The sequence below is a fragment of the Xiphophorus couchianus genome, chromosome 23 (genome assembly GCF_001444195.1).
Source record: "Xiphophorus couchianus chromosome 23, X_couchianus-1.0, whole genome shotgun sequence".
NCBI lineage: Eukaryota > Metazoa > Chordata > Actinopteri > Cyprinodontiformes > Poeciliidae > Xiphophorus > Xiphophorus couchianus.
Window position 1 is genome coordinate 9,995,519 of NC_040250.1, and position 26,020 is coordinate 10,021,538.

Consider the following 26,020-nt stretch of genomic DNA (forward strand, 5'->3'; position numbering starts at 1 on the left):
TTCTTCTTTGAAGCATAACCACCATGTATGCAGTAAAATTCAGAACCCTGCGAATGACTTAATAATCTGATTCAGGTGTGTTGAAGCAGATCGGAGATGCATTTGGAATAATTTATTATAATATATACCAGGATGTTATTGCAGTCAAACAGAAACTTTATACCTTGACAAAAAGTGACTTTACAGTAAAAAAATAAAGTGTATTTTAATGTAAACTCATGTTGCCTGGTCAAACCACAGACAGATGTGAAAGTAAAAACACATCACAAAAAAACAACAACAAAAAGACCAAAAAATTGGTTTTTGCCTGACAGTGACAATATAGAGTGACCTGGTCAAAGTTTAGAAATTTCCACCTGAACCCTGACAAAAAAGAAGTTCAAAGAGTGTAAATACGTTTGTAAGGGCCTTATGCCTGTACAGTTTTTAAATCACTCACTCTGCTTGTTCCTTGTCTTTTTTGTCTTTCAGATTGAGCTCCTGTAAGGAGGAGACAAAGCCCCCCGGCCGGGCCGAACCACAGCTTTCACCTTCTGACTTCCTGGACAAGCTCATGGGGAGAACGTCAGGATACGATGCACGCATCAGACCCAACTTCAAAGGTGCGGTATATGCACCGGCATATTATCACAACAACCAACAATAAAATCCAAAAACAGACACATGAAAACGAGATAAACACCTGCAAACACTCTGCAGTGAAAGCACATCTTTTGTTTCACAATGTTTTCCATCAACAGTAATCATAAATATCTGGTTCATGATGATACAGTTATGGAGCAACTTTCTTTCGATGTTCTGAAAGCTATTTGGCTTTAATCAATTTGGCCTCTATGCTACTCCTCTTGGGCTTGCTATTTTTTTGGCATGGTGTAAAATTAATTTGCTCACTTTTATGTACCCAATATCTATTTTGAAAGGTGAAAATGGTGGTAACTGTACATCTTTCTCCATACAAGATCATTGTTTTAAGTAGAAATGCACTAATCTGACAAAATTATTTGTGTTTCTGATTTTTGTTTGAAGCACTGACATTCTCCACCTCAAGTGTGTGAAGTATATTTTAATTGAAAAATTCAAGGCAACAAGCATTGACCATAAAACAAATGTATTAGTTTTTTTCATAGAGGCAAGAGTTTTGAATCCAACAGAAAACATTACTATTCATCCATCCAACGTCCCTAAACTCCTACCACAGAAAGTGTGGTTTGTGGATAAATTTAGATGCTGAAAAAAAGAGATAAATGTCAGTTTTGATGGGTTTCAAAAACAGGAAAAAAGCAGATGTTTTATTATCTTATCTGCTGATGACCAGGAGCCAAAGTTTAGCAATTTCAGTCACCAGCCGAATGATTAGAGCTTCAATTGTTTTAACAGTCCCAACATTTCTATTTGGGGATTTCTAATTCAAGACTGCTTATTTTTCCACTCGGACATAGTGGTCAGAAATAAAGTTCCAGTTTCTTCCAAATCAAAGGTAGAGCAGCAATGATTTGATTTCCTGTAACATTCTCAGCTGCAATCAATGCATGAAGATTAAAAGTGATGAAGAAACTGCTGACATTTTTCAGAAGCCTCAGGAGATGTACAGTATAATGGGTAGCTTTAACGTGTGCACCGGTTTAATCTCATAAATCCCGACTTAAGGGAGCGATGTGTACATTCAGTCTGTTGTTTCTTCCCTCAGGCCCTCCTGTGAATGTCACCTGCAATATTTTTATCAACAGCTTTGGGTCTATTACAGAAACTACCATGGTAAGTCGACAACCTTTATTTTTTAAGAATAAAACTTTATTGAAATAGATTCCTATATATTAGTTGTTGTAACATATCGGTATTAACCATTGCTCTATCATCTCCCTTGTTAATACAAAGCAACTCTCAACCAGTTCTTTTCTCTTGTTCGTTATTAATCCCCATACTGCTGAAGCCTCTCATTTCTGTTTCCTGGAGCACAGCAGCGCAACCTTCAGAGACCAACGGGTCACTGACATGCTGATAATGAACTGTCCACTCAGCAATTAAAATGAAAAATTGAAAAACTGAAATGAAAGAGAGAGGGGAGTGAAGAGGTCTGCATTGATAGTGTTATTGCTGCTGGGTCAGCGCAATACAGTCGTGAACTGTTTAAGGGGATCTGAGGGAGTTCCAGAGCAGCAGTCCTCCCCGGTTACAACCAGGACGACAGCGCTTGTGATTACAATGTGCTGCTGAACCAAAGTCAGTAAAAACCTGCAGAAAGCTTAAAGAAATAACAATGAAGGCCAGTTTGAAATATTACAGTATATAAAATAGAGGATGAATCAAAACTTTTGCATGGTTCTTTATATTTTAATATTCTAATGACTCCGTTATTTTGATCACTTCTCTTTGGTGAATGGCTCCTAAGATTTGAAGTTGGAAGACCTACTGGCAATCACCCTCATTTATTTAGCTCCTTTCATACATTTTCTGTCAAATTCAAGTCAAATAATAAATAAGTGCTTCCCTGTCTAACCCAAGCCAATCACCCATAATCTCTGGTTCCAAATCCAGATTGCTAATCCAACATTAGCTTCCTTACAGTTCTTCACTATTTTATACAAGATCTCTGCAGACGAAGAAATCATACATGAGAGTGTCTGTAAAATGCAAAACTTCACATCCATTTACAGGAATTACTGCATACGTATATATAAATAAGGACACAAACATTTCTCAAATGGAGCATTGGTTTACAATCTAGTAGCAAATCGCAAACAGCTGTATGTCAGAAAATTCACCTTGGAGAGTCACAGTCTATTGATTTTCTAATATCAAAGAGATTAGGCTGATCACCTGTGGAATCAAAGACAATGGCCGTCTGCAGTGTTATCATTTGACTGTGGTGTTTAAACAGGATGAGCCGCATGATTGAAACAAAACAATATTTCCTAATACTACAGGGACTCCAAATTATTGATATTACAGCCAGTGTTGGTAAAATTAAAAGGTAGTTCTAAATCTCCCATGGGTATGAACAATTTTGGACTTAATTGTGCAGTGGCCTGATATTTTTGGATTAAAAAAGAGGAATATCTTATAAATTGATGCTTTTTACATATAGCTCTGCCACATTTTCACATGATACCAGTTAAGTTTATAATGTTCCTGAATCGTAGAATTAAATGAAAGTCAGAAACCCTTTGATACAAGTGATGTTTACAACTGCTGTCATTTGTTCATTGGGTTCAGTGTTTATACAGTATTATTTGTAAAATTGTTTTTTAAAATTATTTCAAACGTTTTTCTTGATAATGCCAGACATATTTTACATCCATCCATCCATCCATCTTCCTCCGCTTATCCGAGGTCGGGTCGCGGGGGTAGCAGCTTCAGAAGGGAGGCCCAGACTTCCCTCTCCCCGGCCACTTCTAGCTCTTCCGGGGGAATCCCGAGGCGTTCCCAGGCCAGCCGAGAGACATAGTCCCTCCAGCGTGTCCTGGGTCTTCCCCGGGGCCTCCTCCCGGTGGGACGTGCCCGGAACACCTCACCAGGGAGGCGTCCAGGAGGCATCCTGACCAGATGCCCAAGCCACCTCAACTGGCTCCTCTCGATGTGAAGGAGCAGCGGCTCTACTCTGAGTCCCTCCCAGATAACTGAGCTTCTCACCCTATCTCTAAGGGAGAGCCCAGCCACCCTACGGAGAAAACCCATTTCGGCCGCTTGTATCCGCGATCTCGTTCTTTCGGTCATGACCCAAAGCTCATGACCATAGATGAGGGTGGGAACGTAGATCGACCGGTAAATCGAGAGCTTCGCTTTTTGGCTCAGCTCTCTCTTCACCACGACGGACCGGTACAACGCGCGCTTAACGGCAGACGCTGCACCAATCCGCCTGTCGACCTCCCGCTCCCTTCTTCCCCCATTCGTGAACAAGATCCCGAGATACTTAAACTCCTCCACTTGGGGCAGGACACCTCCCCTGACCTGGAGAAGGCACTCTACCCTTTTCCGGCTCAAGACCATGGCCTCGGATTTGGAGGCACTGATCCCCATCCCGGCCGCTTCACACTCAGCTGCGAACCGCTCCAGCGAGAGCTGCAGATCACGATCTGATGAAGCCAAAAGGACCACATCGTCTGCAAAAAGCAGAGATGAGATCCTAAGGCCACCAAATCGGATCTCATATTTTACATTTTTAAAATAATTTAAATCGTTAGCTACGTCTAGAATGCTTATAACAAGCAACATAGTATTTGTCATTCTTACGTCTTTAAAATTAGCAGAAAAATCCATCTCTGCTTGTCGTATGTTTTCCATAAACTACCCTGAGTTCTTTCACAGGACTACAGACTCAACGTGTTTCTACGGCAAAATTGGAACGACCCTCGATTGGCGTACAGCGAATACCCAGACAACTCCCTGGACCTGGATCCTTCCATGCTGGACTCGATCTGGAAACCTGATCTGTTCTTCGCAAATGAGAAGGGAGCCAATTTCCATGAGGTCACGACCGATAATAAGCTGCTGCGGATTTTCCACGATGGCAGCGTTCTTTACAGCATCAGGTGAGTGAAGTCAAAACATAGAGTGCAAAACAACTGGATGTGAATGGGTAATTAGAGACCAAATTAACTTTTAGTTGTCTCAAAATCTAATCTAGGTTCTTTATTAGTCCTTGTTTGATTTTGCATTCAGGCATTGGACTGCCTTAGTTGTATCCTTTCCCTTCACAAACATTTACTAAGTAACCAAAGTCAACTCTGAGTTGATTGCAATCCCACTCAGTGTCGCGTGAAAAACAGCTCACATCAAAAATGCCACTCAGTGCGGTCCAAAGCAGGCAGGCAGCAAAGAAAGAAATCCCATCATGCAGAACATCTCGACTTCTGTGGATTGCCAAATTTCCAAAGACAAGCACCCTCTGCATCTGTCCACTCATCGAAAGGGATGGATTGAGCATGGTGAAAAAGATTTAATGAAAATGCCAAACAGAAAGCGTGTGACAGGCTTTGATGGAAGTTTTTAAATGACACTCTGCACTGGGGAAAGGAAATCTTACCGATTTAAGCGTACCACCAGAGAAGAGGATCTTATTTCTAGTTATGGCATGGATGTCACAGTTAAATCTTTTTATCTATTTTCCGTAACCATTTTGTTCTGTTTAATGTTGAGTGGCAGATGGCTATTGTTCTGGTTCTTACTGGGCAAAAAAGCAACACACACTCCTGACAAGTCACCAGCATCACATTTCAGATTCAAAGCATTATAGCTTCCTTGTTTTCAAAAGGTAAAGATTATTGGCTAAATGTAATGATTCCCAACAGGGTTAAGCCACACATTTAAGTACAAGACGAAATGTAAAGTGTACAATAAATATGTAAATGCATTGCAAATTTTACCACTATTCTTCTGATTTTTCACCCACTAACATTGCAGCAGTACTACAAATGAAAAATATGTGAAGTCAGCTAAGAATACTATTACCAAGGCAAAAAACAATAAAACGTCATGTTTGTTAGAGAAACTTTTGATTACAATCATGGAGATCAGACACTTCCTGTAGTTCTTGACCAAGTTTTCACACACTGCATCAGGGCTGTTGCTAGGAAACAGAGTTTCAGCTTCCTCCAAACTGGCTTGGCTACATCAGGACCTTCAAATGCTTCTTATGGAGTCACTCCTTAGATGCCATGGCTGTTTGTTTTGCCTCATTGTCCTGCTGGAAGACCCAGCACTGACCCTTATTCAATTCACTTACTGAGAAAGAAATCTCTCAATACATTGCTCCATCTATTCTCTCTTCAATATGGAGAAAAGCACTATGATGCTTACCACAATGTTTTATTCTTCTTCCTCACTTCAAACTTGGAGATTTTGTACCAAAATTTCAATTTCGGTCTCATTTGACATGACCTGCTTTAATGCATCCTCTGGATCATCCAGGTAGTCACTTGCAAACTTCAGAAGGGCCTGGACATGTGTTGCCATGACAGTGTAGTGTGTTGCTATGGTAACATTTAGCCCCTTCTAAATGGGAGTGGATTTAACAGTTTCTTCCACAATCAGTCCCAGGCAGATTTATCAAGAGATCTGACTGGCAGCAGCATGTAGAAAAAATAAAAACACATCTACAAAGTATTAATGGGAATTTAAATAGAATTATGTAACAATAAAGTCAATTTTTTTTTTTAAATTAAGTACAGTTTTAAATAACGTATAAACACTAGACCTGCCTTTTGCAAAAGTTTGCAAAAAGTCATTCCAAAGTCACCAAAGAGAAAACTGATCTCTATTGGTCTGAAATTTAGAAATATTATTTTATTTTATTATTTCTATACAATAATCTGAGAGGAATTAACAGTCATCTTGAGCTTCTTCCATTTTTTAATAATTGCGCCAACAGCTGTTGCTTCCTCACCAACCTGTTTGCTTATCACCAACCTTGTGCAGCTTTACAGTTTTGTTCCTGATGTCCTTAGACAACTGGAGAGATTGGAGTCTGATTAAGTATGTGGACAGGTGTTTTTTTTACACAGGTAACCAATTCAAACAGGTTCACTTAATACAAGTACAGCTTCTTAAAGATGAACAAACAGGTCTGTGAGAGCCAGGAATTTTGCTGGTTGGTAGGTGATCAAAGACTTATTTTGTACAATAAAATGCTAATTAATTATTTAAAAATCAAACCATTTGATTTAGATTTTTTCTCTCACATTTGTGGACAAACATTGCAAAAGTTTTCACTCTTTTTAAAGAAGAGACTCAAAGATATCTTCCCCACTGTAAATAGATCTTTCAGTTTAAAGCAGGTGGTTATTCCTGGATAAACCACTACTTAATGTTACCAAAATGAGCCATTCTCAATTTAAGTATACCAGGTTTAAGCATAATCTAGGGTTTAGAAATAATGACACTCACAAATGCACTGATTTGAAGGCTGAAGAGAGACGAAACATTTGTGTCAGCATCACTCAGATCAACGTTTCCAATCCACCGAGCGACTGAGCCGTCACGTATCTGATTTGCTTCCTAGCTGCGTTTGGTAATTATGAATCAAATCAACCTGAAATACATGACACTATTTAAGCCGTGTGTGAGAATTCAATCAGTAGGGTATTTGTAGTTTGTTCTTCTGCTGTAGGAAATGATATTGTATCATCATAGCATATTATCAGATGGATGTGAGTGTGTTTGTTGCTGGAGGCTTTTGTCTCGCCTCTGGGCAATGCATTACAGCTGGTAATTACACAGCTTTCCTTCAGACAGACTCCTAAATAGTTTTCTCTGTCTTTCCTCTCTGAGAATCCTTGTAGCCATAAAGCTTCAACTGCACAACAAATGAAGTCAGGACGGCTACAACAATTACTTCTCATTTACTTTGTGGCGCAATGACTGAACAAATGGTAACTCAAGATGTTTTCCAATCTTCTGTCATTGAGGGATGTTTACCTCTTGTGCCCTTTCTTTATTAAGATATTATAGACATTTGCATTCTGTAAAGTGGTAAGCAAAGTACATTTGTGCTTATAAAATTGACTGTCATTTCAATCTGTAATCTTACTATGTCTCCTTATGTCTGGAATCATTTCTCTTTAAGGCCTTCTTATATTCCCTATGGCTCCCGATCTTTTTTCCAATCTGTTTCTGTCTCAGGTTGACTCTAATCCTGTCCTGCCCTATGGACTTGAAAAATTTCCCAATGGACATTCAGACCTGCACCATGCAGCTTGAAAGCTGTGAGTTTTCATTTCTTCCTCTTCCTTTATTCTCTTACATCTTTTTTTTTTATCTCTTTGGTGTTCCAACCTTTGCCTTGCTTTACATGGCTGTAATCCAATAAATACTAACTCGGTATGACAGTGTTGTTGTTCCAGTGTACCTCGTTTCACAAGTTACCATAGTACAAATTGATTGCAAAAATAAAAGCTCAAGGTAATATTTACACATATTCTTGTAAAGAAGCACCATGTCTAAAGGGGTTCACTGTTTCTTAAAGAATGATGCACATAATAAATCTGTCCAAAAGGAGAGTAGCCAAGTTTTTAGCTACATGAGTCCCATGCAGTATGGAAAAATATTTGTTTCCAGACTTTAATACTAGTCCCATTGTCTAAATGTTTGTCCCCCTCCTTCCTCTGTATCATTTCTTCTTTCTCTGCCACCTTCCTGTCTATTTCCTTCCTTGTGTCCTTCTTTCCTCCATAGCTTCTTTGTATTCTTCCTTCATTCCTGATGTTCCTCCTTTCTTGTCACATTTTCTTTCTACATTGTAATTTTTTTACTTCCTTTTTTTTTTACCTTTTGTTCTTTCTTCTTCCCATCTTGCATCCCTCCTTCCTTTTGTAATTCCTTCCTTTGTTTCTTTTCTTCCTTATTATATTCTGTAATTTCTTGCTTTTGTCTTTCATGCCTTCCTTCCTTGTAATATGTCATCTTTCTTTCCTTCGTTTTCCCTTCTGGATTTCCTTGCTTGTCTTTCTTTTGTTACTTGTGTCTTTCCTTTCTTCCGTCCTTCCTGTTTTTAGATTTTGCAAGTTCCTTATGGATTAAGTAGAAATATCTACCAAAAATTTGTAATGAACTTTAATATTTTAGACTTTAACGCAAAGTCAGAATAAAAAAAAGAGAATTAAAGTAAATATGGAGGTTAACTCAAGTCAACAATGCAATGAAGGGTGAGAAGAACCAGTCAACTTGTTACAAAAGTAAGAGTCGTGTTACTTCAAAGTTATTTTAAGCTATATGTTCAGTTAGAATTAAAAAGTAAGGGCCTATAAAAATTACTAGAAGTTTTTTTTTTTAAGTTACTCAAGTAAATGTATGCAGTTACTAAAATCCGCTGTGATTAGGCATTTAAAATCCCATAAGATGAAGAAGGAGATAGAGGAGCATATATATTATTTTTAGCAGGCCCGGTGTTACAAAAAAGATATATTTGTCTCCTACTTCAAACTCCACACTTACAGTTCTGACACTCTTTGCAGTTCCTATAAAATCAAAGAAACTGAAGATGAGTTCTGGATTAAAAATATAGCGGGACACGCAAACCCATTCCTTTCAGACATTCTTCAAAATGGGAAACATCAGAAAACGCACCATTCAAATACATGTTGATAACTTAGCAAATGGCAGCAGGAAAATAGCTAATATATTAAAATTATTTATGTTTTTGTTACTTAAAAGATTGAAACAGTTGGAACTGTTACAAACATGGTTAGACAAGGGAGAAATGAATGATTAATGATGTTTTCATACTATTTTACACACAACTGGAATGCTTAAATGTGGGATAATTTATACATTTGAAACATTTTCAAAGGTTACTGCACTGAATAAAATGGAATAAATGATATTCTCTCTTTTCAGTCTCTCCTTACCTTTAGCAGAGATAAGATCTGCCCTTATGAAACCAATTTCCAGGATATAAATAATAAAACTTTATTTCAGTGTCCCTTTTATTATTATGTGACTCACCGCAATGCCTAGAGGTGATTTAGTTCTTTATCACAGGGAATTTAAGCTTAGCAAAGGGTGAAACGGACAAAGAACCCGTGTCATAAAGTTATCTCTGCAGAAGGATGTTCCACAAATAAGGAGAGCTGGTGGTGTTTCTTATATTTTTATCTGATCCAATAACAATTTGTTTCGGTGTTTGTGGAACTGTCCTCCACAGTCTCCAATAAGCAACGTGATTTATTTCTGTAATTAACACAAGGACAAACAATTCAAAACAAAAATAGCACAACAGATGTGAACTTTACCCTGTATAGCTGTCATTATGACTTGGTCAAATTAAACTCTTTTATAAGAGGCCTCTAATTTTCTGGTCTGACTCCCATTTCATCCATTTCTCCTAGTTCTGGAAAACTGAGACGTTTTCCTAATGATCAGTTGTTTCTCTTTAATCAATACTTATAGATTAGAATCAGTGCTTGTATTACTTTAGTTGCTTATATTAATTTTGTTCCTTTGGTTTTAGTTAATGAGTAGCAAAAATATACTGATTAACTGGTATTTGAGTCCTAATATTAATGACTCCAAGTTCTTGTCAGATTTTTATAGTAATTAAAGCTGATCTCAACTAAAATCCGAATTGTGCTGAATATACCAATATCTCTTTGTGGTTATAGAGCGAGAATGTTTCTACGCTTGAAACATTTAAATAAATTGATGATACTCTAGCTTAACAATGTAAATTAACAAAAGGTGAGATATTTTGTCCTCCAAGTGTATAAACTAAAGGGAGCATTGTGGATTTTAAAGGTGTGTGAGTGTGTTTTGGTTTGAGTTACTGTATCACTTTCTGCTGCCATTAGAGGAGAGGTAATCATTTCTGATTAAAGGCCCAGTGAGAATACTTGGCCTTGTGTTGACAAGTGCTAGTATACCACCCAAGGGTGCAATCACCTTGGCTGGAGCCTAATATTGAGAGGACATTATAGGTTTTACTGTCACTACTGAAAATGTGCCTACACCATCTGTTCAAGTGGAAAAAAAAGGTGTAATCATCCAGATTTCAGGAAGCCAAGGCCAATCTTCTGCTTGGCCTTTTCATGCCACTGGCTTATATAGATATATAAAAAGCTCCAAGCATGGGATTTTTTCCTATTCTGACACATCAAAGCTCCAAATACACAGCTTATAAGACATTCTCCTGCCTTGAGCTGTTAGAGTTCAGTAACCTTAAACCTACTTTCTATCTTCAATGATCGATGAAAAGGATGGAAGAGAGACTGAGATGGTGGCTGTGAAGCGTTTCACTTGATGAATGGCTTTTAAACATAAGAAAGTGGACGGCATGCGACGGCTGGACCTCGCTTCACTATCCCAGACATTCTGGCTCAGGACTTTCTTTTAGTCTGCTACGTGAGTCGGTCATGTTTGCCAAACCTTCCGGTTGTAATTGACAGAAGCAAAGCAGACCGTTGTATTGTTTTAGGAACGCATTGGCATTCTCCTCGGTTGCTGTGCGAGGAGGTGTGAATGACAGTTCTTCTCAAGAACAAAATAAGTGTGTTTTTGTGGAAGTGTTTCTCAGACGTGAGGTACAGAGTTGGATGTAGCATCTTGAATAATTGATGTCTTTGCAGCTCAGGCCCTGAAGGTTCCCAGTAGATGTAAGTATTGTTCAGATGCTCAAGGAAGTCTGCGGTGTTTCATGCTGCATGTATTTTTGCCACAACAAAAATGCACAGTTCTGAAAACATATAACATCGTAAATAAATGCGTATCAACAAGTACCGCATATCCTTGCGTTTTGCGGTTTGTTAGCAGAATGCAGGATACTTTTTTTTTTTGCCAGTGTTCTGCATAAGAACCTCAAAATTAATTATTTTATTGTTTAAACATGCAAGGTGAAATTTCAGGTGAAAGCTTAAAGCAAAACTATATAATTTGAAAAATTTACATTTGTTGGTTCCATTTTTTCCATAAACTATATTTAAGAAATAATGAAATACTCAAAATGTTACATATTTCTACTGAATCTTTGTTTTGATTCATAAAACTGACTTAAAATTTCTTATAAATGAATTAGAAAGAACTTCTTGAATTTAATATTGAAGTGTTAATTTGTATGTTGTAGTAAATTTCAGCTCAAATTTATCTATTTGAGCTGAAAAGTATTCATACTTCTGGCAAATTTTGGTTTAGAGTAGTTTGATTTATCAACAAATTTATTCTTATTGGAAGTAATATTAAGATCTTTAATGAGCTTTAAAAATCTTAGTATTTTATTTAGCACTTTAGCTAATTTTGAAAATGTTTAACACACTTAGCTTCTCCTAGATTAATGCTTCCAGATACATTCTGAAGCACTAATTTACTTAGCAGTTAGTTTTAAAGGAAATCTGAAGAGTCTTCTGGCTGAAGATTATTATTGTGTGTCACTCTTATTAAGGTCATGACATGCTAACAGCTCAATTTCAATAATATTTCACAGGAACTACTTTTATATTAAGTCTACTTGTTCTCTTACATTTCTAAATCAGTGCAGTTCTTCTTGGAGATCACTTTAACCTATTTTGTAATCTTAGAACAGTGGTGGTCAACACACCTGAATTAAATGTTCATTAGTGGACCTCTGCAACTATGCAGCCCATGTAGCAGCAGGGTCATTAACGGTGGTTGGGGAGGATTTCTGCAGCTAATTAAGAGATATAAACTGTCAGAAATGCAGATAAAGCGGTAGTTATTGCAACCATCTCTTCTTTTAATATGGCTATCATTGGTACCAGACTTAAAGGTTAAACCTGGTGAAAAACCTTCAATTTTCAATGTCAGAGGGTTTCCAGTTGCCTCTCCAGACCTTGGAAAATCCAGTGGTAATGGGAAATCATGGGGCAACACAGTCTGCAAGACAGCAACCCTTCTCTTGTCCGTCTTCTCTGTTTACCGACTTGTGTCTGGTTAGATAACCAGTACTGTCAGAAGGATGGATAATGTTGAGCTGTGTTGTTTTAGTAGGTGCACTTACTTAAAAACATGGACATATTTATTTCCTCATAAAGAGAAAAACAGTTCTCTCTGGACTGAATATCGTCTGTGTCTGCTTTATGTCCTATTTTCCTCTTTCACAGTCGGTTACACCATGAATGACCTGATCTTTGAGTGGCTGTCTGACAACCCTGTTCAAGTGGCTGATGATCTCACACTCCCACAGTTTGTGCTGAAAGAAGAAAAGGACTTGGGTTACTGCACTAAGCACTACAACACAGGTGAATGAATGAATTCCACTTAAAGTCTTAAAAAAGCAATGACCCAGTAAAAGCCGGTACATAGTGTACATCTCCTTTAATACATTCTGCACTGATATGGTTACATTGACTGTAGGAGATTTATTTTGCTTACCATTTTTAGCTTTTTTGATGTTACAAGCAACAACTTTAGTGTACTTTGTGTAAAAAAACAAACACAAAGAAGAGCCATAAGTCTGAGTTTAATATTTCATGCTGTTCCCTCAGGTAAATTCACCTGCATTGAGGTGAAGTTCCACCTGGAACGGCAGATGGGTTACTACTTGATCCAGATGTACATCCCTTCGCTCCTCATCGTTATTCTGTCCTGGGTGTCCTTTTGGATAAACATGGACGCTGCGCCGGCCAGAGTTGGTCTGGGTATCACCACAGTGCTGACGATGACCACGCAGAGCTCTGGTTCTAGAGCTTCTCTGCCGAAGGTAAGCCTGCAAGACTGGCTATATTTCTACTGGTTTCTGGTTAAAATACATGAAAGTAGCCTGAGCTATCAAGACAAACTTGGATGGAATCACAGTAATGCAGACAAAAGCAGCACAACTCGAAACAAAATGAAAAATTAGCTCCACTATTAGCGGATTAACTGGTTGTGACTGTATCTTAAAGCAAGTTAATCTATTTGGTGTAGCGTTTGGTTTGGTTCTATTATTTCCTGATTATACCAGAAACAGCTCAGAGAGAAATTAGCAGAAACTTAATCTCAGCTACATACTTGTAAAAATAGCTGTACTTTTGATTTAAGAAACAAAAGTATGTTGTTAAATCATTCAGAGAAAGATTTACTTTGGCGTGACAAACTTTGAAGGATTTAGTCATAATTTTGCATGATTTAGATCCTGTTAAGAGATGATGACAGAAAATCACAATGGATGCAGAATTTCCTTTTTCTCTGTTCCAGTGCTTGCTTCTTTAACAGCCAGTAAATTGCTGCCTAATTAAGTGAAGCCTCTATGCATTGCTCCAGTATTACTGATGTGCTTTGGCATGTCGTCTTTTATGAATGACACAGCTGGGGCACTCCCCGAGTCTTGGCCGTGACCTGTCTGATCGCTATGTTTCAGCTGCCCACAGCTCACTGACTCATTTCAATTCTAGGTCATCCCAGACATGAGATTCGGTGCAACCCACAGCTGAAAAACGGGTGGACTGTGAACCACCCACAAATTTTCCTGCAGCCTTATTGATTGGCTCTTGATTACCCTGTCGTGTTTCCTGTTCTCAGGTGTCCTATGTGAAGGCCATTGACATATGGATGGCAGTGTGCCTTCTGTTTGTGTTTGCCGCCTTGCTGGAGTATGCAGCCGTCAACTTTGTCTCGAGGCAACACAAGGAGTTCATCAGGCTGAGGAAAAAGCAACGGCAGCAGAGAATAGTAAGTGTAAATTGTGCAGGAACACAGACAGCTGAAGGATGTCTCCAGGAAATAAAACATTCAAGCCATCACCAGATGCAGCTGATTCCTAAAAAGTAGGCACAAGATAAACCACACACACTCAGCAGCACAACACCTTGTCAGCTCCTATAATGTTGACTTATGCCTCTTGTTATTGTGGCATGCTATGTATCCTGGACCTGACAACATCAACACGCTACAGCTGGCTGTCATATTACATGAGGAAGATCTGCTCATCTCAGCGCGGCTCATTTTCATGTTGAGCACTGACCTGTGAGGAGCTTCGAGAATCTTTATTTTTGTCACGCCATTTGAAACAGAGAAACAACCTTTCCATGACTAGAAACTGGGATGCAGTGGTTCCACTACACAGCTTTATACATTTAAATATTGAATATTCATAAGCCGTTAGTATCTTATTTGCGGTATTTAATGTCAGACTTTTGTAGAAGAACCCTGTTTTAAAGGTTTACACTCATTTGTAAAATTCGTCACTTAATGGCCACAAAAGATTTAAAAACTGTTTTTAGAATGGTTTGAAAATTGATTTAAATCAATTAGTGGTTCAATGTAAGAGAAAAAAGTACAACTCAGCCATAAATCTCCAATTGGTGCATCTGTAACCACTTTATAAATTTGGTGCAACTTAAGATTTGAGCATATTTTCATCATCTTTCTTCATCTTTCATCTTTCATCTTGTCTAGCTTTTTAATTAGATTAGTTTCTTCATGCTCTTAGTTTATGCTTTAAATGTTGAAACACCAAGTAGCTGCAGTTGTAGATATTAGGTGTTTTGTTGTAACATTTCCATTAAATGTTTTAGTTTTGAGTAAGGCCTCATTTTTCACACAACAATACGCCTACCATAGTGGATCCAGCTTAAAGACAGATAAGTAACAAACACTTATTTTTCCATAGACAAGACATCTTGACAATCCCATTAAATGCCTTAGAGAGTGGGCAGCCTCAGACGTGTTCTCTGTAAATGTAGAAGAGTTTACTGGGCAGTCTGCCATCCACCATCAATACAAAGGAGAGAAAGTAATGGTCTTTCAGGAAAAAAGATGTTTGATGTTCACATCAGTAGCACAATTACTCCCCCAGAGACGTTTGAGGTCACAAACTATCCATCTGAGAGGTATCAACACGCGACCCGATTAGTTATACTGGAGAGAAGTTGTGAATTAAGTGGAGAGTACAAAACCAGACAAACATAGGGTTAACTAAAGATTCTGTCTTGCCTTGTTCTTTAGAAATAAATCAAATATTTAGCAATCTGATTGGCTGACATAGGTTTTAGCATTGCTCTACACTGCCCCCTGTGGGTTTGGCATGTTTAAAACACTCAGAACCCAGATTTGTGCAGGTTCATGAGGATGAAAATTCAATATATTTTTTTAACAATGTGGCGGAAATATTAGTACTTATAAAAACCTGGTTAAGTGTGTACAAGGCCTCAGATATTATACTGAATCATCGCCTTTTTTGTATCTGCTGTTGTGAGTTAAAATTTGCAAACCAGACGCCACTTAAACTGAATAGCTAAATTAAAGTTCAAGTCAAAGCAGTAACGTTTCCCCCCCTCTTATGTTTTTATTTTCTTTTTCGATGAAGGCGACTGGCAGTAGGGCTGCAAGCGTTGAGTCTTTGCGGAAACCCAATGACATTCCTGGTAACAACTCAGCCTACAGAAATCTGAGTCAGCATTGCAGCGCCTGTGCAAGGGTAAAAACAACCGAATGAAGCTCGTGTCAACCCTGACCTTCCAACCCAATTTCTGTCCGTGCCTCCCAGCCACCCAAATTGATTGTGTTGTGAAAGTTTTACCTCAAACGTGAATTTCTCCTGCTGTATTTCTCACAACCAAACCCACATCCATTTTCATGAACCCTTTGCTGCTCACCTTCTGATCCTGCATATCAGTATTTTACTAACCTCAAATTTGTGCCCCTTATTGTCCCTGTTGTGTTTCTTGTTAAAATAGGTTAGACTTCTTCTTGCTCTCTTATTTTTCTTAAACCTTTCAAAGAATTGTAGCATTAACTGAGACAGCTGTTTCTCTTGCTCGTTTGCTGTTTTTGTGTTATCTCTATACTGAAAACATAGAAAGCTTAAATTAGTACTGTATTCCTGAAGCTTTATGGAAAGTAATTGGGTCATTCTCTGAATTTGGTGCATTTTGTGTCTCAGTTTTATTTCAAAGGTTTTCATATAATACAAACCACATTTTCTGAGAAAATCAAGAAATGGAAATATCCATGTATAATAATGTAACATGCAAATATATTTGAAAAATTTTATGGGTTGTTGAAGAGTAGAAGTCAGCCAAAGGTGCATGTTCCCACTGACCATGTTAATTTTTCAATGAATATAAAACAAATAAAAATAGCCAGTAACTGCAAGTTATTTCTGCTAATCTAACAATTTTTAGGTATACTTTAACCTAAATAAAATAACTGTTGTTAAGTCAGTCGGCATGTTCGAACCTGTTACTTGATACATTGTTATGATTTTTTTATAATAGCAAATATTAAATAAAGATTTTTTGGGCTATATGTAAAGTTCAAAGAATGATTCAAAAACATTAAAAAAGCCTGATTCATAAAAATGCACTTTAAAATAAGTGCATTTTTATGATCTATGAAAAGCGCTTTTACATCAAGTTGCCATATTCTACTTGTCAGTCTAATTATTATGATTCAGAATCAAACAAAATATACTTACAAATAGTTATTTTAATCAAGGGACAGGTGATTACATAGGACCTGGAAGAATTTGTTTAATCATGTTATGGAGTTATACTCATAGAGGAATCAAATTGTCCCGTTATGGGGTTGAATTTAAAGCAACCCAAGTAACAAAGAAATTTGTAATACTGTTTGGGATTTTATGCATAAAGTGGGGAAACACATTTTCTTGGAGGTTCAAAGAGTCTTTCAATAGATGCAATGTTCAAAAACACAATTTTTTGTGGTATATGTTTAAGTAACCTGAGAGCCCAAAATGTACCGAATTCAGAAAATCACCCAATTATAACACTACAATATATTATAGTAGTGTTAGATACTTTACATTGATGATGATGTCATGGCTTTGGAAGCTCATAATAGGTTAATTCACAACATCTGACTTAAATAAAGGCAAACCCACAGATACATTTTATGACAATAATTTAAACATTAGGACTGCAACTATTATTTTAGTAATTGATTACTCTATTGATTATTCTGATAAAAATTGGCCAATTCGGTAGATTTTTCATTGAACCACTGAAGTGGCTTACAAAATATTTTAAATGCATTAAAACATGCAAATAAGCAAATAATTTAATTCCTATTTTAAATAAGAAACATTATTCCATTTATTCCTGAAATGGAATAACATAATTTTAGTGTACGCTTGATCATTTGTTGCCAATGATGCATCAAAACACTGTCTACTGACCGGTTGATTATTTTTTGAATTAATAAATGGATGGCAGAAAGGAGTTTTTGTTTTTATTTTATTACAGAATCTGAACCAGGTGAAGCTAAAAATGCCACTTGAAGAGTTCTGAGTTGAACATATTTACAAATAAAGAAAGTTTTTCATTTTAAATGCAATTTGTGTCATAAGGTGCGGTGTGAGGTGGTGAGGCAGACGCGGTGGAACCAGGTTGTAGTGAAAAATTATGATATTTAATCATGAGAATCCAACAAAAGTCCAAAAACCAGGCAGCACTGCAGAGCGGAAAACAGGGCTCAACACAGGTAGCACTAGCTACACGAATGGACATGAATGAAAAAACACACGACTGACTGTTGGTAGACAAGGACCCAACAAAGACACAGACACACAGGTGACACTAAATACACAGGAGGTAATCAGGGAATGAGAAACACCTGGGAGTAATCGAGGGGAGACAGGACAACGAAGAGACTCAAGGACACAGAAAACACAGATCACAACAATTTGTGTACCGTTTAAGTTTAATTACTGCTCTGACTGTGTTGTTCTTTCAACAAATGGTCATTTGCTAAGTTTGTAAACTCCAAGGTAATAATTAATTGATCACTAAATTATTCCAATAATCAATTAATCATGATTAATTTGATTAATCATGTCGGCCCTAAGAACACTTCGTCCCTGTGTGACATAACAAAAACTGCAAAAGAAATCAACCAGGATATTGGGGGAAAAGTCTGTTTTATCCTTCAGCGTAATTTCCAGGAGCCTAAAGGTGCCATCTGCACTTTCCCAATACTTATGTGCATTAATATGTTCAGGAAAGAAATAGCATCTGGTTCCCAGAGAGGAAAATATGTTGGTGTTGTTGCTGCTGTGAGAACGGAGCTCAGATTACGAGCAATAATTATCTTTGGAGGACTGTACTCTTAGATCCTAGCACATGACATACTGTAACATTTAAGAAAGAGTAGGAGGAATAATTAAGCTGTGCTAGAGGAGCAACAACTCCCTATAGCTTGGCTGCGTGGTGCAATTTGTCTTTTGGATTTCATACAGTAACCATAAAGTAATTCATAACCACTCTACTGTGATAGAATGAACTCTATATGAAGTTAAATTAGCAGATTTGTCTAAACTCTAGAGATCGGAGCGGTCAATTATAGGGAAATTGACTTAAAGACAAATTTATCTCTTTAAATAGAGTAGAGTCAGTTTTCATACACATTAGTAGCATAATATCTGACGGGAGCTTTCAGTGTCTCTGTTCCGAGTACGTCCTGAATTTGGCAGTTGTCAGTGTTGGTGAGAGAGAAATGAAGAGTTGAAATGGTCGGATCAAAGCTTTCAGAGGTCTTCACACTGACTGCTAATCATCCAATTTAGATCACACATCTTCACTTCCTCCCGTTAAACTGGATCTCCGCAAGTGTCAGAGAGGCTGTCAGAGTTAAGCTGCGTGTCTATAAATATTCACTTCAAAGGGCAGAAACAATGTTTCGTTCACTGTAAAAATATCTGTCTTTATTTTTAAAAAGCATGAAGGCAAAAGTGGAATCATTGCCTTGTGCTTTCTAAAACATTTATAAGATCAGTCATTAGAAGACTTTGTAAACATCTGCACGGGATATTGAGGAAGATGAGCTTTGAATATTGCGTTTCTAATTAAAGTTTAGGATCTCAAACTCATTTGGCAATGTTTTTGTTGTCAGTTTTTTCCTCTAGCATGTATAAAAACAAGTTGTTTAAAAACAAGCCATCAATTAATACACTTAATTACAAAACCGAACAAATCCAATAAAATAGATGTGCTGAAATAAGACGATGCCACAGATTAGCTGGTCAAACTGAACTCAAAATAAAAAAAATGTTTGACTAAATGGACCCAGTCTTATCAAGTTAACTTTTGTTGTAGAATTGGGAGATTACCACTGCAAAGACCACTCTGTCATTCAAAGTAAACTTTGACTGATCTAAGGCTTTGTTCACACAGCAGGCAAATGTGATCCAAATCTTTTTATGTCAATCTCAACGGCCCAATTCTGATCGTTTCACCTCCAAAAATCCGATCTGTGCCACTCCCATATGTGGCATTCGATAGTTTTCAAAGTATTTGCAGTCAGAATGGTCATGTGACATTTTATTTGACTTTTACATCATTGATGTTAGACATGCTTTATAATGGTGCATTCACACCAAATGCAAAATCGTGTCCAAAGCTTCAAGTTCACTTGACATTTTGCTCAACACTCAGTGTTTCGCACGCCTGATTTACATTCAAAGTCTATATTGAGGCGCTTCGAGGGCACGTAAGATGTGTTAAAATCACTCTAGCCGCTGTTTCTATTGCCGGCCTATTTGTCGGATGTGCTTGACGCATCAAACGCTCAAAATACTCCAAACACTTTAAAATTGCACCGTGCTAGATGCAAGAAATGCACCGCGACGTACCTCCACATAGACTTTGAATGTAAGCTAGACACGGAAATCTTGTTTGGTGTGAACGCACCATAATTCTGCACAGGACGAAGCCAGACATGGTCAATTCAAACGTAAACAATGGTTGAAGAAAGCAACCTTTATTTTTTGTTAGCTACCTTTGCAACAATACTGTCTACTCTCGTTCAGCAACTTTAAAATTGCTGTGTGGCATCTGTGTTTTTCTTTTGCGCATTCGAATTGCTAAACTATTTATATTTGTCACCGTTCAGTTTTTTTTATTATTATTATTTTCAGAAAATGCCTTCACACCAATTTTTACTGCTACAGTTTTGAGCAACTTATCTCCAGGTACATCTGGTAATCCCCTGAGTTAAAAATACGGAGAGGAAAAAAAAACTAAAAATGCTTTTTCTCCTGTTTTTGCTCTGACAGGAGGAGGAACTCATGCGGGAGAGCCGAGGATTTTACTTCCGTGGTTATGGACTCGGTCACTACCTGCAAGCCAAAGACGGGACCGCCGTGGAAGGGCCCACAGTGTTCTCCCGTTTGCCCCCAGTCACTATATACGACGGTGAAGTCCTTCACAAGCGTTTCGTTGACCGGGCCAAACGGATCGACACCATATCCAGAGCCGTCTTTCCCTTGAGCTTTCTCATATTCAACATCTTCTACTGGGTCACCTACAAAGTGCTGCGACACGAGGACATCCATGCAAACTTGTAAAATGCTTTCTGCTGACATTATGTTAATGTTTTTTTCTCAGAACCAAAACTGCCTGTTTGACCCATTACAGTGAGTAAAAAAAAAAAAAAGGAAGTATGAAGAAGCATCACGGCTCCTCAAAGCCAGAACTAGAAATGACAAAAACTTTGTGCTCAGGTGCGTCTTCAGGATCTCAGACGTGAAAAGGAAGGAGTGGCTTCTCGCTGGTGTTACCGGTCACCTTCTCGTACGTGTGTTTGTTCGAGTCGCTTGGATCAATCAAAATGGCGCTAACAGCTGTGGGTTTTATTTCAAATGATGGTTCAAGAATTTAGAAAAGTTGATCCTGGCTGAATGAGAGATGCTGACTTGAATTTTGACACTACGCAGCTTTAAATGAATGTTTTTGACAATTAAAAGTTAAAGGAAAATTTTTTTACAACTTTAGATTATCACATTGGTATATGGGTGATGGGGACTTTGATATTTATGAATATTCAGTAAGTGATGATAATTCGATTTTAAGTATGTGATCAGTAGATTATGTATGTATGTATGTAAAACAGTGTATTAAAATGTATATAAACAAAGCTGTTCAACTGCTCAAAGCACAAATATGTATTTCCTTTTGTCAAAACTTAAATAAATTGTTATTCTGCCAGGAAACAAGATAAGATTTCGCTTCTCTTTAATCAAAATATTAGGTGATTACTTAAAAAAAGAAGAGTGCATTAGAAACTCAGTCACATCCCGACTGCGTGACGCACAATTACTTTCCTATTTCAGCCCACTAATAGCTCCCATCAGCCCAAAATTCCCAAGAGGGCACATAGCTTAAAGTAAAAGTAGAAACTAAATCCTGAAATGCAAATATTACAGAAATCTGGTAGTCGGTTCGAATCTGCAGCTCAGAAATTTGTGTGTACAGTTTATATGTGACAGAGCTCTTGTTACATGGGATGGATGAGAGCTGCTTGTTTATTTTCCAGTGTCAGGGGAGGATTTGAGGGTGTGGGAATGTAAGGGTGAGGTGGGGAGGGGAGCGAGGGAGGACCAATGGGTTTTTTAATGGGAAATCAGAGGGTTGTTTTATCAACTAATGAGTTTGAAAAGGGCTTGGTGTTCCACTGCTAATGACAATGAATTGAGAGAGGCAGCTGGAGCCGACTGTCCTTTTCTCTACAGCCCTAATCAACTCCTCTGTATTGTTTGGCTCCCCTGTCAATGAGAAAGAGTGTGTTTAAATCTGTCACTCCACATGTATATGTTTAGTGTGTTGTGAGCTCGTACTTTATTTTTACATTCTACTAAAATCCCAGATTCTGCTAATGCAATTGTGAACTCTCTCTCTTATAATTCATTTGGGATTTTATGTGATGGATCAACACAAATCAGACCATTTTGAAGCTTAATGAAAATTACATGTGGATTTTACAAATAAAAAGGTCTGTGAAGGCCTCAGAGGATTTTTAGAGAACATTAGTGTACAGAAAGGATCATGAAGTTCAAGCAATACACCAGAACAGTCAGGAATGAGCTTAAAAGGGGACTATCAGGAAAAATTCACATTTTATGCTGCCATTTGAGTTTCTACTGCTTCTAAAAACAACCCATCTGTTATTAGTTTTTTTTTGGTGTTTGGAAAATGAGCCGTTTCAAAAACCTCACATTCAATGGGCACTGCACCGTTACCTAGCAACCCCAGCTGATTTCCAGCTCACTTGGTCAACTTTACAATGGCAACTGGAAAAGACAAGTGTTTTGTTGTTGACTTACCATTCAGAAACCGCTTGCTGCATTTTTGTTGGTTGTGGAGCCTTGTTCTGCCACTTCACAATTACATTGTACTTTATTTGTTTCAATCACAAACTCAGAGTAAAATACATTGCATTCGAGATAGAATGATTTATCTTACTGCCTATGATACTGAACTGAAGGGCTTGGTGTATCTGAAAAAAACTGCAGGCATCCGATCAAAGATGTGGCGTCCCTTTATTATCATTCAACTTACAATTCTTGATGCAGCAAAACAAAATAATCAGAAAATATCAAACTTAGAACTCCTTTCTGATAATACAGTTGCTACAACTACTGAACTACTGCAAACTATATAAAAAACACATGTTCTGCCACATTCTAGAACATTCCCACCCATTAAGGCTCTGATAGGTTGTTGTCGACCATGATTGACAGGCAGACCAGCCAATCACGGTTCAGACAAGCCTACAAGGCGAAGTCCAGCGAAGCTGTGGTATTTTCCACAGATACAGTAGCTTAATAATAAATATCCCTGATATTCGTCCTTTACAGCTTAAGTAGATTTCTCAAACAGAATGTGTGTGAAGGGATGGAAATATCTAAAATATTGACTGTAGCACATCACTGGCACTGGTTCCCCCACATTTTAATCCCCAACTCGAGGCAATAGATCAAAGTTAGGAGAAAAGGCTTAATTTCTTACCTTCTATGTAACAGAGAACCACCGCATTGTTTTCATCTTGGCTATTTTTAAAACTGCCCTCTAGCACCTCTGATGCTCATTAATTTACACTTTCTTTCTAATTTATTTATGCCAAACAACAATGAAACATATACATAACTAATAACTCTGTAACTGTTTGGAAAAAACTTTGATTCCTACCAGGTAGCTGAGCTGAATGTTGGTCAAGGTGGGGCCAAGTCAAAAGCAGATTTCCTCTGGATTTTGTAGTCTCCAAAATGGCAAACTAGTTAAATGAAATGTTTCTAACAAACACGTACATTGTCATTACATTTAAATTACATCAGTATTACATCTGGTGCTCAGCCTGAATTGTTTTCTCCCCTTTTTCTATTGAGGAGTCTTACTATGTTTTGCATTGGATGACTTTATGAAGAAACTACAGACCAGCAGGACTGAGATTGGGATTTTTATGATTAGGGTTACTATTAATTATTTCCTATTTGCATGTTGCAGCTATATTGTTTAAATAGATATTGTCTGTTGTTGTTGTTTAAGTACTTCACTGTCTTTTTAGCTGAGTCTCTTGTACTGCTGTTCTCATAATTCAGACTCATCAGATTTAAATGTCATTGTCCAGCCTGGAGATGCTCATTATAAACGAGAGAGAAAAGCTGTTTTTTCTGCAAAATCATCAGGGCAAATTTGCATATCTGTAATCCAGATGTCATTTGCATCTTTTTGCAGTGCACTTAACACCATTTACAATAATTTCTATTTTTGTCAAGGCTTTCAATTTTGCTCCTGATAATTTCGTAATTTTGCTGAGCTGTTCTTTTAGCCCCGGAGTGCAGTATAATGATTTACAGTTGCTGACAGCAAAATAACCAGCATAGAGGTTTAATGGTTATATTTTTGGTTTTGGTTTTAAACCTTAGTGGTTCTGTGACAGAGATTCTCAGATAGGTTTTGTAGAGTGAATGCTGCTAAAGCTTGTATCTATATATTCAAAAAAGGCAGACAAGAAAAAAAATGTAGGAATTACATGCTAAAAGCTATGATTATAGAGTCTGCAAACTTTATATTGTACATTCTGAGCGTTATTGAAGACCCCTGGAACACAGGAGGCTTGAAAAACGTTAGTTTTGCATTACACTGTGCATGACATTAATATCATAATTATGGTACGTTTAGATTTGCACGCAGTTCAAACTGCAAGTTTGAAAACCACTAGTTGATTATGTGTTAATTGTAATGCAGCTTATTGCTGCTAGCAACGCTAGGAACAACAATGCATCCAATTTCTTCACTAAAAATGTGTGGCAACCAAAGTGCAAATGAACTGTTTGCTTCCTTAACTTTCAATATCTTTTATGTGTGTAGCAGCCATTTAGAGGCATAGTAACATTAGAATAAATTTATGATTTTGGTTCCCAAATAATTAGCATAATGTGAGCCGCACTTACTTTTACTATTGACTTCCTTTCCACTTTGTGGATTTAAATAATCTCAAACTGTTGCTGTAACATCACTGTATAAAGATACTTTGAAAACAAGAAGTCAAGCTACAGGTTGTATGAATACTTTCTTCTAATAGAGATATTTTTCAATCTTGGCTGAAAACATATGTGTTTTTAAAGCAGTAAAATGAAACAAAGTATTGTCAGTACTTCAGTAGATTTGACTCTAAGATCCAAAGCCCCAATCAAACAGCTATTGGTATAAATGCATATAGCATATCCAAAAATAAACGTGCTCCAATCTCCTCTGACAGGTGACACTGGTTCTGACAATTCGGAAAGGTTATTTTTCCCAGGCTCATTAGAGGCTGGCAAATAAAAGTCCCTTTGTTAAATATCACCAGGGAATGCTATGGAGAATGATAATGAATGTCTGTGATGTTCCTGCAGGTTGCCCTTTCCGTTTTAACCGTACTCTCTGTCAGAGCCAGGCCCAACCAGGACGTTGTCAGTCTGTAGACTCTTCAAGCATACAAAACGGAAACACATTAATGCTCCAAATCGTAAGGGAGATGCATTTGTTGTTTGATTCAGTTTTCAGAATAATACAACTACAGCTAAGCCTCTATTGTTTTGACCTACATTTTCCCATTATGCTGGACTTAAAAAACTTCTCAACTCCTTCCAATCTAAAAGGCACAAAGAAATAAACTCTCTCACCACATTAAACACTGCTATCCATGCTGAAAAAAACCCCTCTGGCAATGCTTTTATTCCATCTGTGACTGATCCACACTAAGGTGACAGAAACACTTGAAGCATTTTAGAAGTCTGAACCCCTGCAGTCATGAGATTATTGAGTGCATGTCCCTCAAGGGTTGGCCTGTTGCTCTAATGTCTAATTCTTCACTGTTAGTGTGTCTCCTTAGTGCTGAGGTGGGGATTCAGATGCTGATAGAAAAAAACAAGATCAGCACCATCCTTCTTTGTCTGCCGAATCCAAGTGATAGACCCTTGACTTATGCTTTGTGTGCCGAGGGAGTTAGTACCTGAAAAAAAGTGTTGCAGGCAATAGATTCAATTGCAAAACCAAAACTCAACCCAGTTTTGTATTCATGTGCTCTGAAAATACAGCACCCTGTGGTTTCTTTGTAGGAAAAAAATAAAAAGCCCTTCAGCTACTACTCACTTTCTCAAACTCCACTTGGACAAGATGTTTATGAAAACTGCTGCATCCAGGTTAAAATAGGCCTTCCACTATAATTTAAGTTATCTTTTGTGTGTTAGAAATAAAAGTGCGCAAGCAGCATGTGCTAAAGTTACTATGTGTGCACCTGGATTCAACTCATCATGTGATGTATTTACTCAGACATCAGAAGCAGTTTAGGGCGCAGCAGAGCGATTACAGGTTTGGCACAG

The 26,020-nt window shown here is 37.6% G+C and overlaps 1 protein-coding gene across 1 annotated transcript in view; it reads left to right on the forward strand.

The window, feature by feature from the left end:
- The window catches only part of glra4a (glycine receptor, alpha 4a), a 56,224-nt gene extending 35,413 nt beyond the window's left edge, over nucleotides 1-20,811 (forward strand). Inside the window, exons 2-9 of the mRNA XM_028009845.1 lie at nucleotides 472-602; nucleotides 1,688-1,755; nucleotides 4,306-4,529; nucleotides 7,618-7,700; nucleotides 12,543-12,680; nucleotides 12,927-13,141; nucleotides 13,942-14,091; nucleotides 20,432-20,811. Of these exons, the coding sequence (XP_027865646.1) occupies nucleotides 472-602; nucleotides 1,688-1,755; nucleotides 4,306-4,529; nucleotides 7,618-7,700; nucleotides 12,543-12,680; nucleotides 12,927-13,141; nucleotides 13,942-14,091; nucleotides 20,432-20,722 (1,300 nt within the window). The 3' untranslated portion in view covers nucleotides 20,723-20,811. The remainder of the gene's footprint in view (nucleotides 1-471; nucleotides 603-1,687; nucleotides 1,756-4,305; nucleotides 4,530-7,617; nucleotides 7,701-12,542; nucleotides 12,681-12,926; nucleotides 13,142-13,941; nucleotides 14,092-20,431) is intronic.
- The last annotated feature ends 5,209 nt before the right edge of the window (nucleotides 20,812-26,020 follow it).